Raw genomic sequence first — 16,935 nt, forward strand, 5'->3', positions numbered from 1 at the left:
ACTTTAGTATTACATTTAGAATGTTTTTTTTTTTTTTTTATTTATTTTTAGACTGTTATTTTTCATACATTTACAGGATGATACAGGAAATGTCTACACTGACTATCATGGGGTAATCACTTGGAACAAGCATTTGGACTGTAGGATACTGGGATGATTTTTTTATTCTTGAAAATACTTAATACTTAATTTCATGACATAATTACAGTGGCTTGAAATGGCCATGAACCTAAATGGATGAACACAGAACTATACAGAGTTCCTATATGAAGTACATTATAATCATACCTGGGCAGGTTACAGGTACTTTCTGGTACGTTTCTGGGCTAGTGGCTTCATGTTGGGTAGCCCCAGAGTGCTTTTCATGGGAGGGTATGTGGGCGGGGATTAGGGCAAAGAAGGTGAGGAGTAGGTGTCTGCCCATGGAGAAAGAAGAACCTGCCCCAGAGACCCAGGGAAGCTGTGCTTTACCAAGGGTTTCCATTCGTGATAACAATAACCTGGAATTTATTATTACATTTTATGCATCAAATCGCCATTACTTAAAAATGGTCTGTAACGGTAAAGTCCAAACCCGACTAACTATTGTTTTGTAAATCAATTTAGCAAAGTAAATATTCTAAATGGTACAGCGTTAAGCAACACAGAGCTGTACTAATTGTTTGCAGTATTATAATTTATATATAACACACCCTGACATTACCTAATGTAACCTGTAATTAATATATATATATATATATATATCATTTCAACTGGTAATTAAATGTTATCGTAATCCATTAAAATACTGATACTTCTATGGTCAGCCAGTCAGTATATATTTCAGCAGTATATGTTACAAGAGTTGCTATTCCATGTGGTAGTGCAGTAACAATGATGGCATTATTGATACTTCGTTGTGTGCTAATTGAACAAATTCCAATTACATGTTCTTATGTTACCTTACAGGGCTGCAGAATAGCCGATAAGAAACCTGAGCTATGCCAGTTCCTCCACCTCCATTGCCTCCTGCACCTCCACCACCTGCATATGGTGGCCCTCCTCCACCACCACCACCTGCATTTTCTCAGGTATGTTCTAATATTACAGGGAAAAAAATACAAAAAAACTATTCTTCAGTGATACTCCTCTGAACATGGTAGTGAATCATATATCTGTCCATAGGGAACTATTTAACAGCAAAATGGTAAGGGTTATATATTTGGTTTATATTTGTGTATTATCTTTCTAAGTAGTACTAGCCTTGCCATGTATCTTTAGGGGATACTATTAAAACAGTTGTGTATCTTGTTTGGTTCTAATTGCATAGAAACATAAAATGTGAAATACTCAAGAGATGTTCTGCCGAAGGCAGCTGAAAATCGCATGAAACCTGCTAGTAAGAATAAAAGAAAGGATAGCATTTATAAACTACAAGCAAACTCAGAAGAAGATGAGAGCACATATAAAGCTAAACTTAAAGAAGGAAAGCCTATTATTAGATGCGCCAAAGCACTCATGGAGGAAAAAATTGCTAGGTTATTAAAAACCTTATATATGTATGTATAAAGACAATGAAGGACATTATATAAATAACAATAAAGGTCTAGTTGACTGCCTAAAGAAAGGCAGGGGCCTCGGAAAGAGAAACAATGAGACATGTAACGCATGTATGTTTACAAATGTTTCTATTTGAACCTCCATTGTAAAAACAGACACATCTATGGGACCTGATAGGATAAGTTATTAATAAAAGAGCATTTGAGTGTTTTGGTAAAAAGTTGGCAATTGTGGTTCACAAAAAGTTGACCGGGCCAATTACAGACCAGTAAGCCTTACATCAGTATTTGGGGGATTAATGGAAACCATGCCAACTGAGAAACAAAATATACAACTATGGAAACAAATTTTTAACACCAGCTCACTCTTAACACCATGGACATACACACACTATCTCCTTTCCCTCCCTTGCGCCACTAATCCTAGGCTCACCCTACACTACACACACATGCTAACACGCATATGCTGACCCCAAATACTGACATACACACTCCTAACACCATATATGCCGTACATATACATCTACTCTAACGCCACATACTTGTACATACCAACATATACACACTCACTCTAAGACCATAAATGTACACATTTTTACAAAGACGCGCATTCTATATAACACCATACGCTTACGCATACATACACACACTCTCTAACACCAAAGTACTACCACCGCACTACCGTACTGTGCACCCATGGCACCCGCCGTAGTACCACTTCTCCTTTGAGGTACTTTTATTGAAAACTTGATTCTGATTTTGTGTTCATTATATTAAAAAGTATTGTACAGGAACATTCTTTACAGTTTTGTGTTACAAGTCATTGCCGAATATCTGACAATAGAGCAGTGTCCTCGCTCCCAGTAGAGGATTTCTAAGAACCCACCACTTTTGATACGGTCATAATTACTTAACTGTGGTGTATTATGGTTCCAATAAGGTGAACATTTGATGTTTTTCTCGGGTATGGGTTATAATTGCCCTACCTCCATATTAGCTGGAGTGCCAAATTTTAGCCAAGCCACCATAGTGGTGTATTAGTTGGAACATTAATATCACTATTATTAGGATTTTTTCTGTATTTTATTGAAGCCTATTAGATTAGAATTATTCTAAAATTATCGTAAGACACTTTTAAAGGAACAGTTTAGTTCTCAAAATGTTTTTTTAATGTGTATTGGAATCCAGTATACATGGACTCCAATGCATTTTACTGTATGCAAATTGGTGCATGCGTGGAGTAAATTACACTTCTAGTTTGGCTTAATTGTTTTCTTAAAGGTAATATGTTAAGTATATATAAATAAAATATATTAAATAGTTTAATGGTTTGCCTTTTATTTGTACAACAATAATCAATGTGCTGATCAGGTACATGGATTGTTAAAACATTTTACTTATGCGAGTAAATGTTCCCTTAAGGTGATTTTTGTTTCTTTAAGCCATAAAGCTTAATGTTTATTGAATCGAAAACCTGCCTTTTGAACCCTGTTTCAGATAACAACAGCAAGTGCCAGATGGCTCCATTTGCTGATCTTACAGTTGTCCCTTCCTGGTGGCGACAAGGAAATTGGTGTCTCCTTACAGCTCTTCTCGTTACAAAAATAGCCGTTCCTTGGAAATCCCATTGTGAGACAATAGACAACTGTCTACCAAAACACATGGGAATGTGATTTAGATTTTATTAGAACAAACTGGGCAAGCCTTTTTGCTGTTGGATACGAGGTCCCGCAGAGCTCTGTTTGTCTTTTACATTTTTGCAAAAGGAGTGTAAGATTTGTTCAGTATCTCGCAAGGAATCTTATAATTTGGGAAATGTAGTAAAACGTCTGAAGAAGAACCGCAGTGTTATTCCTGAGATCCTAGAAAGTTAGCATCTTTGATAGTGTAGAGTTCCGATTTTTATAACCATATACATCAGGATTGAAGCCCTCTGCTGCCCATTGTTAGAGTTAGACTATCGGGCCAGGGAAAGACTTACAAAGAAGACAGGAGGGACACGGATTTGCCCCCCCCCCCAGACAGGCCCCAATTTAAAGCTTTTTTCAGCCGTTGCCTAAAGATTTTTAATGTGTTATATTTGTAATTCCACATACAGCCTGGGGACTTGAATAATAAGGACTGCAGGCATAATTTGCATGCTATGGTATAGATGTTCCATGCATTCTCTTTTAACATATGTATATTGTACAGGAGTGGATGGTACACAAATGTGTTTTGGGACACTATTGTACGGGGTTACTGCACTTTCCGGTTAGCTTACTTACCCTGGAGGGGGCTTCAGACACTCCATGGCAACTTTCTTAGACGCAAATTTTAAGTTCTTATCCATTCATGCGTTATTTGTTTTTGTTTCTGATCATTATACACATATGAGCAGCTTGTATTTGTGTCATGGTTATGTTGCTATTTTTGTTTTCGGAATGTTTCTAATCTTCTATTCTATGTATATATGTGAACTGAACCATGGCATGACTTAAAAAACCTGTCACTTAAAGTTAAGGTTGGTGTTCAGTTTCTATTTAATGTCTTTTTCCCTGTTTTGCCCATTCTTGTTTCCTCATTTTATTCATTCCGTATAAACGTTTTGTTATTACAACAAAAAGAACTAAAAATGCAGACAGCTTATTAAAGTATAGAATGTGAATGGTAAATGGTAGGCAAATATCCATTGTTTTTTAGAGGAAGACTTATTACATGTTCAGTACTATAGCCCAGGACATGTCCAATATAGCAAGATGTTTTTATCCATTGTTCTCAAGCATTGGCCTGAGAAAATTTAAAACGTGTTGCTAGTGGCACACCCATGCGGCACTGAAATGGTTAAGTCAAAATGTTAAGTTTTTCCTATTTTTTTTCTCACTTAGTATATTGTAAGCACATGGTGTAATTTGAGGATACAGAACCAGGCCAAGATCTCCTGGCACATGCTATTCTGCTCTCCCTTGATGCCTCTGGAGCTTATCTCTCCGGGAACAGCAGGGAAAAAAAGAAGGGAAGTGATCTGGCAGCATAGTAACAGAAATGTAGCTGAGCGGTAATGAGGAAAAGAGGAAAGTCCTCGTTGCAAAAGGTCAAAGAAGTTTTTTCCATCGCATAATGGAAACATTGACTTAATTATGGGTACATGTGTTACATTGTAACATGCAAGACATACAGAAACTGGATCATGCAGACAGGTAAACATTACTCAAACAGGCTCTCCCTGGGTACCTACATACTGTGCTTAAAGTATGAAATTTGTCCCTGGCCACGCTGCCCAGGCTTTTTACTTCCTGACCTGCATGTTAAAACAGATCTGTAAAAGTTTTCTAAACTCTTGTATTTTACGGTTCTATGTATGCTACATAAACCTGGTATTTACTAATAGGCAGTACATATCGAATTAGAACCAATGTTAAGTGTAAGTCATGAGAGTCAGGTCTCTTAACACCCATTCTCGGGATCTGCATGCCTATTCCTGCCCTTGTTGTTTCTCTTCTTTTAAGTTACAGATTATTGTTGACTGTTTCAGGCCCTTTGGAAGGGTGGATTGAGGAGACAGGAGAGAAAAACAAAAGTTTATTTTATGAGCAAGTCCTTAAATTAGTGCTATATCGTCACAATAATCCTTGCATGCAAAGAGTACAATGTGTGTGGAAAAAAAACATACACAAAAAAATACCACCACAAATTTTGACAAACGCTGGTGGTAAAATTAGTGCGTGGAAACAGTTAAAATACCAGCATTTGAAATTCCCAGGGGTGTCTAGTTATCAAAAATATATGATTAGATGGGGTAAATTGAACTGATCATCTTCAAAGGTCTCCCAAATAGGATATGTGGGCAGAATTTTAAACATGTCAAAATTCCAAGAAGCAGTAAATTCATACCAAAAGTACAATGTGTGTGGAAAAACACACAAATAAATCACTGTTGGCTACGGTTGGAATGTGTAGTTTTCAAACATATATGGTTTGATGGGGTAAATTGAATTGGCCAGCTTCAAATATGCCGCAAATAGGACATGGGGCAGAATTTGTCAAAATTCCAAATTGAAAAACTTGCCCCAAATGTGTTACCCCCAAACAACCTGAAACACTCAATTCATGGGGGTATCACTGTAATCAGGAGTTGTTGCTGAACACATATTGGGGTGTTTTGTGAAGTAAAAGAAAATACTAACACAACGTTTGACAAAGCATTTGAAATACCATGTGGTGTCTAGTTTTCAAAAATATATGGTTTAATTAGTTAAATTGCATCGGCCAAGTTCAAATATGTTAAATGGCAAATGGTGGCAGACTGACCAGATTTAGAAAAAATTGGTTTCGAAATAGCAAAATGCCACTCGTACTTATTGCCCTATAACATGCAAAAAAACCATACAAACATTTGGGTATTTCTAAACTCAGGACGAATAGTTGCTTGTTTTGATTTCCAAAAATTGGTGGCCCGCGGGGCCTGGAGTTGATGTGTTAAAGCAGAAAACAATCAACTGCATACACTGTAATAGAACAAATGAAATGTCTGTATATTAAAGTGACTCTCCGTGACCCAGTGAGCTCCCTGAACAATGAATGCTTTTGGAAGTTTCATGTGCATTCATCTAAACTGGAAAAAAAAGCATTTCCAAGGGGAAAACCACAAAAGTTTAAAGGGACCGCTCAGCTATCATATCTATTAACGTGCACATGATGTCAGGAGTGTCCCTTTAATTACACATATCATTATGCCGACATACATTTCTACTGTAGGGACTTCGTCAGACCCTCCTTTTTGATATACTCTCTACCTTCAAAGCAGCGACTTTCCCAGAGGAATGTTAAGCACTTGTAGAAAAGTTTCTATTATCTCCAAATGAAGACTGCTTATGTGTATCTGCTGAGCATTTTATCTGTCATTATCTGCAACAAAGAACAAATATTGATGTCATTGCTAAGCAGCTGATTGCCCTTTTAATGTAGGAATGTATTGTCAGATAACATTCTTTATTTTAAGGCAATATTTTCTATATATTGTCTATACAGTATATTTATAATATTTATTTCTCATGAGCAGCTTGTTATAATATCTCTTTCTTTTAGGCTTTTACATAAAAAAGCTAATTTACCATTTTTGTTCTTTAAAACACAGCAGCTTGTTCTTACAATTACCAGTTCCCCTATTCTAGTAAAAAATAAATAAAAAAAAATATGGATAAAATAGAAACATAGAATTTGGCAGCAGATAAAACCCATTCGGCCCATCTAGCCTGCCCATTTTCCCTGATGTAAAGATTCAGTCCTTGGTTTTCTTTTAAGTTTAAGATAGCTTTATGCCTATCCTATGCATGTTATGAACCTATGACCCTCTAGTTTTAGATTATGACCTCTTGTTCTAACATTTCTACTTATTTGAATACATTTCCCACCTGTGTTTTGTTAAATCCCTTTATGTATGTAAATGTTTCTATCGCATCTCCCTTCTTGAGATCCCTTAGTCTTTCCTGATAATTTTTATCCTGCAAACCATTTACCATTTTCATACTCCCCCTCTGAACTCTCTCCAATATTATGTGTGTATGCCCGAGTATGTATGTAGTACGTGGACGTTCAGACATTTTCACACCAGAAGGGTGAGCAGTGTCTTGCAATCCGTTATTACAAATCCTTACTGAGAGGTCAGACAAAGTCTGGCACGCCGTGTGTGTGTTTTGTTGCCAACATTTGGGTGGGGCAAGAACTGATGGTATAATGAGGCAAGGAAGGGAGTTGCAAGCAGTGAAGTGATATTGCTGGGTGGATAATAACTTATATCTGGGAGGTGAATTGCAGATGTTTAGCAAGCTGCCGGATTACTTGCTAAACCTGTAGAGTTCCCTTGGTGATGCTCAATACTCTATAACCACTGTATACAAATGTACGCACTTAAAGGTATCACCAGTAATGTAAATAACTCACATAACAAGTTCGTGTCACAAATAGGCCCTAACCCCAGCACTCCAAACAGTACCTGGCTGCAAATTATGTTTTATTATTATTATTAATGTATGATTATTGTTTCCTGTTTGGTAGTCGCTTTTATTAAATAGATGCAGTGTAGAAAGCAACGGATAACTCAGGAAATGTGACCTTCATCAGTAGCTAATCTAAAGTGAAAATGTAGGGTTTGGGGTGTCTTCTGCAGACACTGGCCTCCCTGCCAGCAAGACTTTAAAAAAGCTGCTTCTGCCAGTCACTTGAACAACCTTCCGTCTGACCAGGCAGCATTTCCACCCGGGAGATCATAGGCCTGTGATAAAGTGGCCAGGACATCAAAGCCACTTTACTGAAATGTACCAGTTTGTTATTTTTTAGAATGCTTTTGTCACAGCTGTTAAGCAGTTTCACCGGCATGGCCCAGGGATGATCCTGTTCTACACTGATGATGTGTATGATTGAAACAGCTGTCTGCAGTTGGTGTTCTCTAAATCTGTGTAATTCATACACATCCCACATGCTCAAGCATATCATTTTATGTGCTTTTCAGTAACATCAAATGTGTACGTGTCCTGAAAACAATGGCCAATGTGGTAATCCTAATTAGCAGCCCTGCAAATGGGCAGCAGTCAAAAAGTGACGTATCGGGAAAGTATACATTCTGGAAGTGTATAGCAAAAGATCACCGGAGCTGCTTATAAATGTGAACTGCACTCTGTAGGTAGCAACAATGAATATACAAAAAGCTCTCAGTGAGAGAGACAGGGGAAGCAGAGGAGTAGGTACTCACTGGATACAAATGTATCACCATCAATCATAAATGAGAAGAAACCCCAGTCAGGATAACGGTCGAAGCAGTTCTTTTCTTTATTTCTGGAAACACCAACTTACATTCTGTAAGTGTACAGGGAAAACTAACGTTTCTTAAAAGAACTAAGAGCATGAAGGTTTGTAAACAGGGACTTGGCCAAACAGGAAACAGTAGACATTGTATAGATATAAATATTTTACTTTCAAAAAACTATATAGGACCATTTCACTGTGTTGAAGGTCTAATGCTCCCTCCTGGATAAAACATTTTAATAGGTTACTTTTAGACGTATGCAGACATGTTTATTTCAGAAAATGTGCAGTGTATTCACACAATAACACTCCTGCGCACCCTCACACCCTCCTTTCTGGATTCTCCAAGTTCTCCCACTCGTCTGTCATCAAACATGTGCTGACGGCTGGAGAATCACCGCCTGGTAGTGTGTCGGAGGAGGAAGTGCAGAGCATATTTGAATCTGTTTACTTCCTTGAAACCAAGGTTGTCTCTGCCTCACAGAAGAAGGAAAAGAATAGTTCAGTAATAAAGTCCAAAGATATATGAAGCCATGCAACTCTATGCGTATTTTGTAACAGAAGCTCAGAAAATATAATGTAACCGTAATGTGGCAGTAATCCAAATCAATATGAATATATATATATATATGCGTGTTTCTGTATATATATATATATAGTGTGTGTGTATATATATATATATATATATATATATATATATAATCTCTCTAATAATGTATTGGATTTCATCCTGTTAAGAATGAAGAGTGCGGTGGTATGTTTAACATTATACTAAAACATTTGCCTATGCCTCTTTCCTCCTCTTCACTTATACTGCCTATATTGTGTAGAACTCCTCCAACATCAAATACAGGAAAAGAAATGAGTCAGCCATCCACAAAATAGTGGTTTCAAAATTCTTAAAATATTTATGTTTTATTATTTTTTTTTTGAGAGCCCTAGCAGGCCTCTCTACCGCTGTTACAATTCAAAAAGAAAAAAATAACACGGACAAACATAAGCCACACTTAGGAGAAGAGCCCTAATTTTGTAAGTTTACACTCTATTAGGAGGTTGAGAAGGAATGAGACAGAATCTAAGATGCTGCTTGGTGAGGATGATTTGATTTTTGCGAAGGTGTCAGAGGCCTGGAGATTTCCATGGACAACAGAACCTCAACGATGGCCCTTCATATTGCATACTGAAGATGGGGAGATTAAATGCTACCCGTATCTCTAGAGGCAGCTGGAACATACATCAGACCCTCCACGGAGAGAATAATATCTTCTAATGGAATGCCTTACCGCCACCTTTTGAGGCTTTGTCTCACTATGTTCACTACGAATTTTGTATTGTGTGACACGGTTATAAAGTGATGTTTGATGTTAGCTAAAGGTTCAGCCTTTTTAAATGTGGAAGTTTTAGGTGAGCTTTATTTAACATGTTATTGTGAAGTAATTATACAAGCAGAGTATATGTGACTGCAGCAGGGTGTTGCCATCTAGTGGATGCTCATTAATATATGCACTATATTCCTTCTAACACATTCCTTTAAACATGCTGGGGATAGGTATGATGCTATCCTGACTCTAAGACCAGACCAAGAACTCATTAAGAGCAGAGGAAAACGGGCAGATTTGATTCTATGAGCATTGCACCATATGATCTTTGGGTGAATTTGTCAGGACGTCCACTCCTGGGAAGATTGGAAACTGTCTTGAATATTTTCCACTTTTAGTAATGTTTCTCACTGTAGAATAATGGACTTTAAATTATTTGGAAAATGCCTTATATCCCTTCCCAGATTGATGGGCAGCAACAATTGTTTCTCTAAGATCATTGCTGATGTCTTTCCTCCTTGACATTGTGTTAACAAACACCTGAATGCTCCAGCAAAGCAAAAGTTTGACTTTTTTAGAGGTGGTCACGCTTGCTGATGATCAATTAATCAAGGGTGTTTGATTAGCAACACCTGTCTGCTACTTAGCATTTTAATTCCTAAGAAAGCAGTAAGGGTGCACTTCGTTTTTCACACATGGCTTCTCCATTTTGGCTTTATTTTTGGTGGAAAAACCATGACACAGTATAATATGTAATGTGTTTGTTGTTCATCTAAGGTTGCATTTACCTAATTTTCAGATCTGCTAAGGAACAGATGATTGTTATTATGTCCTGATATGTAAATTCAAAGACGGCGTACTTCCTTTTCACACGACTGTATATTGTAACACATTGACACAGTGTGGACATTATATTTAAAATCTAATTCTTTTTTTTCCAACAGGGGCGACCTGCACTGGCAAAACCAAAGCAGGAAGTGTCAGGCGGGTCAGGGGGTAGATCTGCATTACTTTCAGACATTCAAAAGGGAGCTCGATTAAAGAAAGTCGCCCAGATTAATGATCGAAGTGCTCCACAAATTGACGGTGAGTAGGTAATATTTACAAAGGTTAATACTAATTTGAAGCTTTAACAAGCTGTATGAGAGGGTTGCTCTTTTTTTTTTGCACGGGGAGCATAAAGGCTTAAGACTTAAAGCTGAGCGTAAGGAAGTCATTTTTTGTCTTATTGTGGGCTTGAAGAAAGGAGATTTTGATTGGCATACATTGATGCTGATAGGTTACATAGAGCATTCCTGCATCTGATATTTGACTGCTCCTGGGGCATTCAAAGAGTAGCATATATTTTTATGTCGGCACTTTATTGAGTGTGGCACTTGTACAGTATCTTATTTTTCTAGTGTATATCAGCCCAGTTTCTACTCAGAAGTACAATGTATGTCTTTGCAAAAGACTTTCCTAGGCATTCATTTGTTAAATCTATCAATGGTGTTTATTGCATACATGCACGTGCTGTTGGAAATCAGCTTAACTAGTTGCTATTAGATTTTTTACTTTTCAGGACACTAAGAAACCATATCAACCCAACCATGAGATTGTAGATCTGGAAAACATTTTTTTCACATTTAATAGGCCGCCTTATTTCAGATACCTTTGTGTAATGTAGCCTGTGCTAATGTTGTCTCTGGGAACAAATAAACCACTGTTATCTAGGAGATAAAACTTGTTGAAAGCTGCTCTACTTGAAATTCTAGGTTTTTAACAAGGACAAGTGTAAATGTTTTGGCATCATGTTTTACACAAGGATTGATTTTTGGTGATTGTTGTTATGTGAAAAGGGGACATTTTGCAAGATTTTTCATGAAATCCCTATGTGGAGGTCATGTTACGTTTCGTTACCTAATAACCTAAATATAACATGCCATTCCTACGAGATCGAGATTGTACAGCGCATTGTCATTAGTGTGGTTATGACATCATCATCATTTCCATTGTCATCATATAGGTACAAAGAAAAACAACACCGGAAATGGAAGGGGAGCTGGGGCGCCCCCTACAGGGGGTTTATTTGCAGGGGGATTTCCTGTACTTAAACCAACTGGTCAAAGAGATTCGCCAGGTAAGAAAGGAAATCTCATCTCATTTATAAAAATATAATATAAATATAATAGTACAATATACTACCCCCTTAAGGACTAGAGCTATTTTGCGATACACAACAAGAACAATTTTCATTTTTTTGCTATGTCTTTCTTCAACCTTTATTTTTCAAGAATAATAGTTTTTTGGTGACATGTAGAGCTTTTTAAAAATCATATTCATGTATGTAAGACATTATTTTTTAGAAATATGATATATTATAATATATATATATATATATATATATATATATATTAATATATATATACTCTGATCCCTAAAGATGTATTCCTTCCTGTGTAGTTTTAAAAATATTTTGTTTGCACAAAGCATAGCAACGTAGTACTAATTGCACAATAGAAACAGAAATAAATAATAATTAGTTTTGTGTTTATAAAAGCAAAGTCCAGGACTCCTTGAAGTGATTGATGTGAGATTCTTTAATAATATTTATTCATTTTCTTAATAGGCCAGATCAGTACTGTCATGCGTTGTAATCTTTTAACAGTTCTTTTTGGCTGTAAGTAATGTCAGTATCTTTGCAGTAAATAAAGGTTTTGCTCAGCTGCCTGGAATGAAAAACAGTGCCACGAAATATCAAGACCAAACACCTGCAAAACCTGGTCCACCAGAACTACCAAAGCCACCACCTGCATCTGCACCACCCACTCTTGCAATGAGAGTTCCACCGCCACGGCCATCTGTTTTTGGTTCCTCACCTCCAGGTCCACCACCAATTCCACCATCCAGCAGTAAACCACAGATAATGTTGCCAAATTCCTCTGCAGGCCCTCCATTTAAAGAAAGATATGCAAAATCAACAGGAACCTCAAATCCGCCGCCACCACCACCTTTTCAATACCAAGCAGAAAAATCTCCAAGGTCACAAAGACGTCATTCTCAGCCTTTTCCGCCACTGCCGCCGCCACCGCCTCCTTTTTCTCATCATCTTCCACCACCACCCACTCCTGGTTATTCTGGCAGGGCAGAAGAAGTCTCAAGCTCTTCTCCTTCACCATATGACTGTAGTGAATATATAGAACCCTTGCCATCTGGACAACCGAGTATGGATTATGAGCTTCCTGACTATTTTCCTCCACCACCAGACATCAGGGACTATCCTCCACCCCCACCGCCTCCATTGTCACAATCTGCTAGGCGAAGATTTTCAGAGCCTTTTCCCTTACCTCCATCTTGTGTCACTGAGCCGAGTAATGTTCCACCCAGGCCACCTAAGTCCTCCGCTGTGAAACAATCTTTGCAACCACCACCACCACCTGCACCCTTAAGGATTCACAAAGGTGATTTTTGTAAGGCTGCAAGAACTAATCAATAATAATTGAAAATGAAAATCGGTGCCAACAAATTTCATTATCGATAGTTGAATAGATTTTATCGAATATAAGATGAGGTTTAGTTTTATAATCACATTTATAATCACATAATAACACTAAGATCCAGAACCCCCGCAGCGCTGCAGGGGACAAGGATCCTTCTCTCTGACAGCCGGTGGGCGTCTGTGCGATGCGCGCAGACATCCTACGGTACTGTCCGGCACTTCCACCAGGGATTCTATGAAGGAGCACCAGCGTGACATGACCTTCCAGTGCTCCACTATAGAAGCCCCTCCGGAAGTATCGGCTAGCAGCGGCACAGGTTGTCTGCGCGCATTGCGCAAAGTTCGCCGGCTGCCAGAGAGGTAGATCCACCGCAGCGCTGCAGGGGACCTGGATCTTCCCCTCTGGCAACTGGTGGGTGCCTCCGCTACTGCTGACACTTCCACTGGGGCTTCTATGATGGAGCGCCGGCATCACATGACCTTCCTGTTTGTTTTTAACATCCAGTTTGTTAATTAAATTATTTTAAATAAACGAAAAAAATTACATTTATTTTTTATCCGAAAAAATAATCGGCCGACTAACCGATTATGAAAATAGTCGTTAGTTGCAGCCCTGGATTTTTGTGTTTTTAAAGTGACACTATAATTTATGTTGGATAGGTCAGACTAAATTTCCCCAGGCATTATTGCTTTATTAATAGGTTATTACAATTGTGTTTATCTCATTAACCCTTTAAGATGTAGCGTTTGGAGTGTTTTCCTAACTCATGGGACATTTAAAGGGATATTATTACTATTACAATAGTTAAAGAAATGTACGCAACGTATAACTATTTTATACAGTTTCAACTTCTTTCTTACAGCAACCCCTGGTGGAAAACTAATTCCTCCCCCACCACCACCAGCAAGGTCATCTTCTACAGAACTGTCGAGCAGGCAGCAAGTTTCTTCGAACCGCATGTCAGGCCTGTCAAATCACCCCTTGGGTAAAATAAAATTGATTTGCTTATTTCTCCATATAACTGGCTACCGGTGCAGAGATCACACTGTAACACAGAAAGGCAAACGGTTTTATTGTTGGACACAGTGCTAGTTAGAAGAACATCTATGACATTTCTGTAGAAAGGTTGATATTGTCCTTAACAGCAAGGCAGGACAAGATATTTTAGGTGGGCAGCTTCCTGAGTTCTGAGAGGCTGTCTTTTTTTGTAAATGCACTTATTTTTATTTATTTTTTTGGGGGGGGGTGGTCTTAACTATTTTAACTATTGAAAACAATTCCATGCTTCTCCAAAATGTAATTGGCTTTATCATTTTTAACAAGTTTACCTTAATATGCATTTTTTGTGGGTGACTGTAATCAGACTTGAATCCCTTAGGTGTATCATGCACCATGTTATTATCTAACCATTTAATATTTGCTTGTGTGCACAGATGATTTTGAATCTAAGTTTACGTTCCATTCAGTGGAGGATTTGCCAGCTCCAGAACATTTTGAACCCTTTGAACGTGTCTATCCCAGCAAGTGCCCTCGTGGTAAGTCGTAACTTTCATCACAACAGAGAAAAAACAAATCAGTAACAGAATAGGAGGGAAAATGTTTGAAGCTTAAAATATTTTTTTTACTGTTTTTAATCAATGCCGTGCAATTGGTGGAAACTCTTTGGTATCTCAAAATAAGAAGCCAAAAAGTATAAAGAATGTATTGAGCTGTTCAGGCAAAATGTCTATTGGCAGGAAATTTAGGCCGCACTGGATGGAAAGGGCAGACTGCAGAGGGTGGAGAATGTTATTTCCATGGAGAAAAGTAATGTAGTGATGGATTTTTAGAATAGATAGACACCTATAATAATTTCTCCCCCAGTCTTAGGACAGTTAGAGGTGGGGTGCATATTATACATGAGTAGAAAATGACATAGCCTACAACATTCTAAAAAATGCTTATTTATGATCTAATATATCATAGCAACGTGTATCCGTCATTAAGGTAATGATATTAATGCACTTTCTCATTTGGTGCAATTGATGATGATAGCAAAACAGAAACCGTTCTCCCATCTGGTTTGCCATTTTTTTTATTTCCTTTTTAAAAATTTTTAACTTGTCACAGTTGCGACACCCGTGCTGCCCCTTTTGCCCCGCGTTAAAGCCGGTCCTGGCGGTTGTGCGGCCACTTCAGTGCTCCGCTGGCTGGCCCACTGGGAAAATCTCCCGGTTTCCTGGTGGGCCAGTCCCACCCTATCTGGGCCTATTTTCAGGTGGGGGACTGGAGCTGCAGCTCCATCAGCCCCTACGTTAATCTGGCCCTGCCCTCGGGATTAAGTGAGACCTCAGGATCTATGGTCAGTGTGCTGTGAGCACGGACTGCACATATTGAGGATACTACAGTGAAAGACAAAATAAGAATAATGTAGAAAATACGAATGGGGAACAAGAAAGGATAATGGAAGCATTTGATTGTGTCAAGGATGCATGGGCAAAGCGGCAACAGAGGACAGGACATAGGCCATAGATACCACCGGTCTTTTATTATTGTCCTGTGACTGTAAGCAAAGTATATGTAATACGTGCCAGAAAAAGTTTTAACAAATAATTGCTTTCAGCATGTTTTTCTGTCTTTTGTACTCACCTACCTATGATTCTCTGCTGTGTATGCAGCCAGCTCTCTCGGCATAAAAGCGTCTAGGAGATTAGATCATGGCACTGATTTTGTCTCACATGATGCCATGCGCAATCCAATCATGGAAATGTTTGTGTGTGGAATAAAAATGTCCTTACGCAAGCCAAGTATTGCCCCAAAAATAGTAAAATGTGTCTTAGATGCAACAATACTCATGTTTCATGTACGGCACTTCCGGGGTCATCTAAGGCCAGTCCTTAATGTCCAAAATCTGACTAGGAAAGGCGACACTCAATTGTAGCCAACACTTGATTTACTGCAGGTAAAAACAGCAACAAAGGGGCACTCGTGTGAAATGTTACAAAATATCTCATGCTCTTCTACTTCAAATAACAAAAGCTACTTAGTACACAATGCTGGGTACCCTATTGGCATAGAAAAACATCCCAAAATACAGAAAAAAGGTTGGAACTCTCCTTAAAGTTTTCAGCTATACAGCGATATACGGTGTTGCTTGTCGGATTCCATTTAAAATAAAGAACTACATGAACTCAATCAAGATTATGGTTTTAATGACCTAAGTTGACACCTGTAATAAACTGTTACTGAAAAGCATGAAATGTTTGCATTTATAAAATAACCAATAATTTGAGAAGATCACCCAAATCTTGCATTGCTCATTTGATTGTTTTCTTAACAGCTAATAGAGGTAGGGGTTTAGCTGTGACCTAGCAAGGTATCCATGTGGTGTTTAGTTAATCAATATTTATATTTTTTTATTTTTAGCCTACCCAGGAGCACCACCTCTACCACCGCCTCTGAGGTTCCAGATGAGATGAGCCTTAAACCTTCATAATTCCATAAAGAAGCCATTACTCGTTCTAGGTGGTTTATAACCATGTATGGTTAATATTGTCCCATTATACCTGTTCTCATGTTGGATACATGAAAATGCTTAAAAGGACGCAGTATTGACATATATGTTTATATGGATCAAAGTATATTTATCAACATCGATTATTTTAAATCTAACTCTACAACACTAATCTTAACCGACATTTAATATGTTAATAAAATCCTCAAAGCAAGTAATTAGAATGGTAATTTATTACTGTAACTTTATTTCAAAGTAATTATTTTAGTAATAAGTTACTTAATATAATGTATTTTTCGGCTCCTTAGCCCAACATAACTACT

The 16,935-nt window shown here is 37.9% G+C and overlaps 1 protein-coding gene across 1 annotated transcript; it reads left to right on the forward strand.

Moving 5' to 3' along the window:
* Positions 1-823: 823 nt before the first annotated feature.
* On the forward strand, positions 824-16,895 carry WIPF3 (WAS/WASL interacting protein family member 3). The gene is made up of 7 exons (XM_053466990.1): positions 824-1,070; positions 10,585-10,726; positions 11,646-11,759; positions 12,325-13,080; positions 13,982-14,104; positions 14,553-14,654; positions 16,525-16,895. Exons 1-7 carry the CDS (start codon positions 981-983, stop codon positions 16,575-16,577), a joined length of 1,380 nt encoding a protein of 459 aa, XP_053322965.1. The 5' UTR covers positions 824-980; the 3' UTR covers positions 16,578-16,895.
* Positions 16,896-16,935: the final 40 nt, after the last annotated feature.

The sequence above is a fragment of the Spea bombifrons genome, chromosome 5, assembly GCF_027358695.1.
Source record: "Spea bombifrons isolate aSpeBom1 chromosome 5, aSpeBom1.2.pri, whole genome shotgun sequence".
NCBI classification, from domain to species: domain Eukaryota; kingdom Metazoa; phylum Chordata; class Amphibia; order Anura; family Pelobatidae; genus Spea; species Spea bombifrons.

What these genes read in the sequence shown, in the direction of transcription:
- WIPF3 (XM_053466990.1), top strand. Translation starts at nt 981, where the DNA reads ATGCCAGTTCCTCCACCTCCATTGCCTCCTGCACCTCCACCACCTGCA. An exon ending in CACCACCTGCATTTTCTCAG is followed by an intron (nt 1,071 to 10,584) that starts GTATGTTCTAAT and finishes TTTTTCCAACAG; the next exon opens with GGGCGACCTGCACTGGCAAA. An exon ending in CCTGTCAAATCACCCCTTGG is followed by an intron (nt 14,105 to 14,552) that starts GTAAAATAAAAT and finishes TTGTGTGCACAG; the next exon opens with ATGATTTTGAATCTAAGTTT.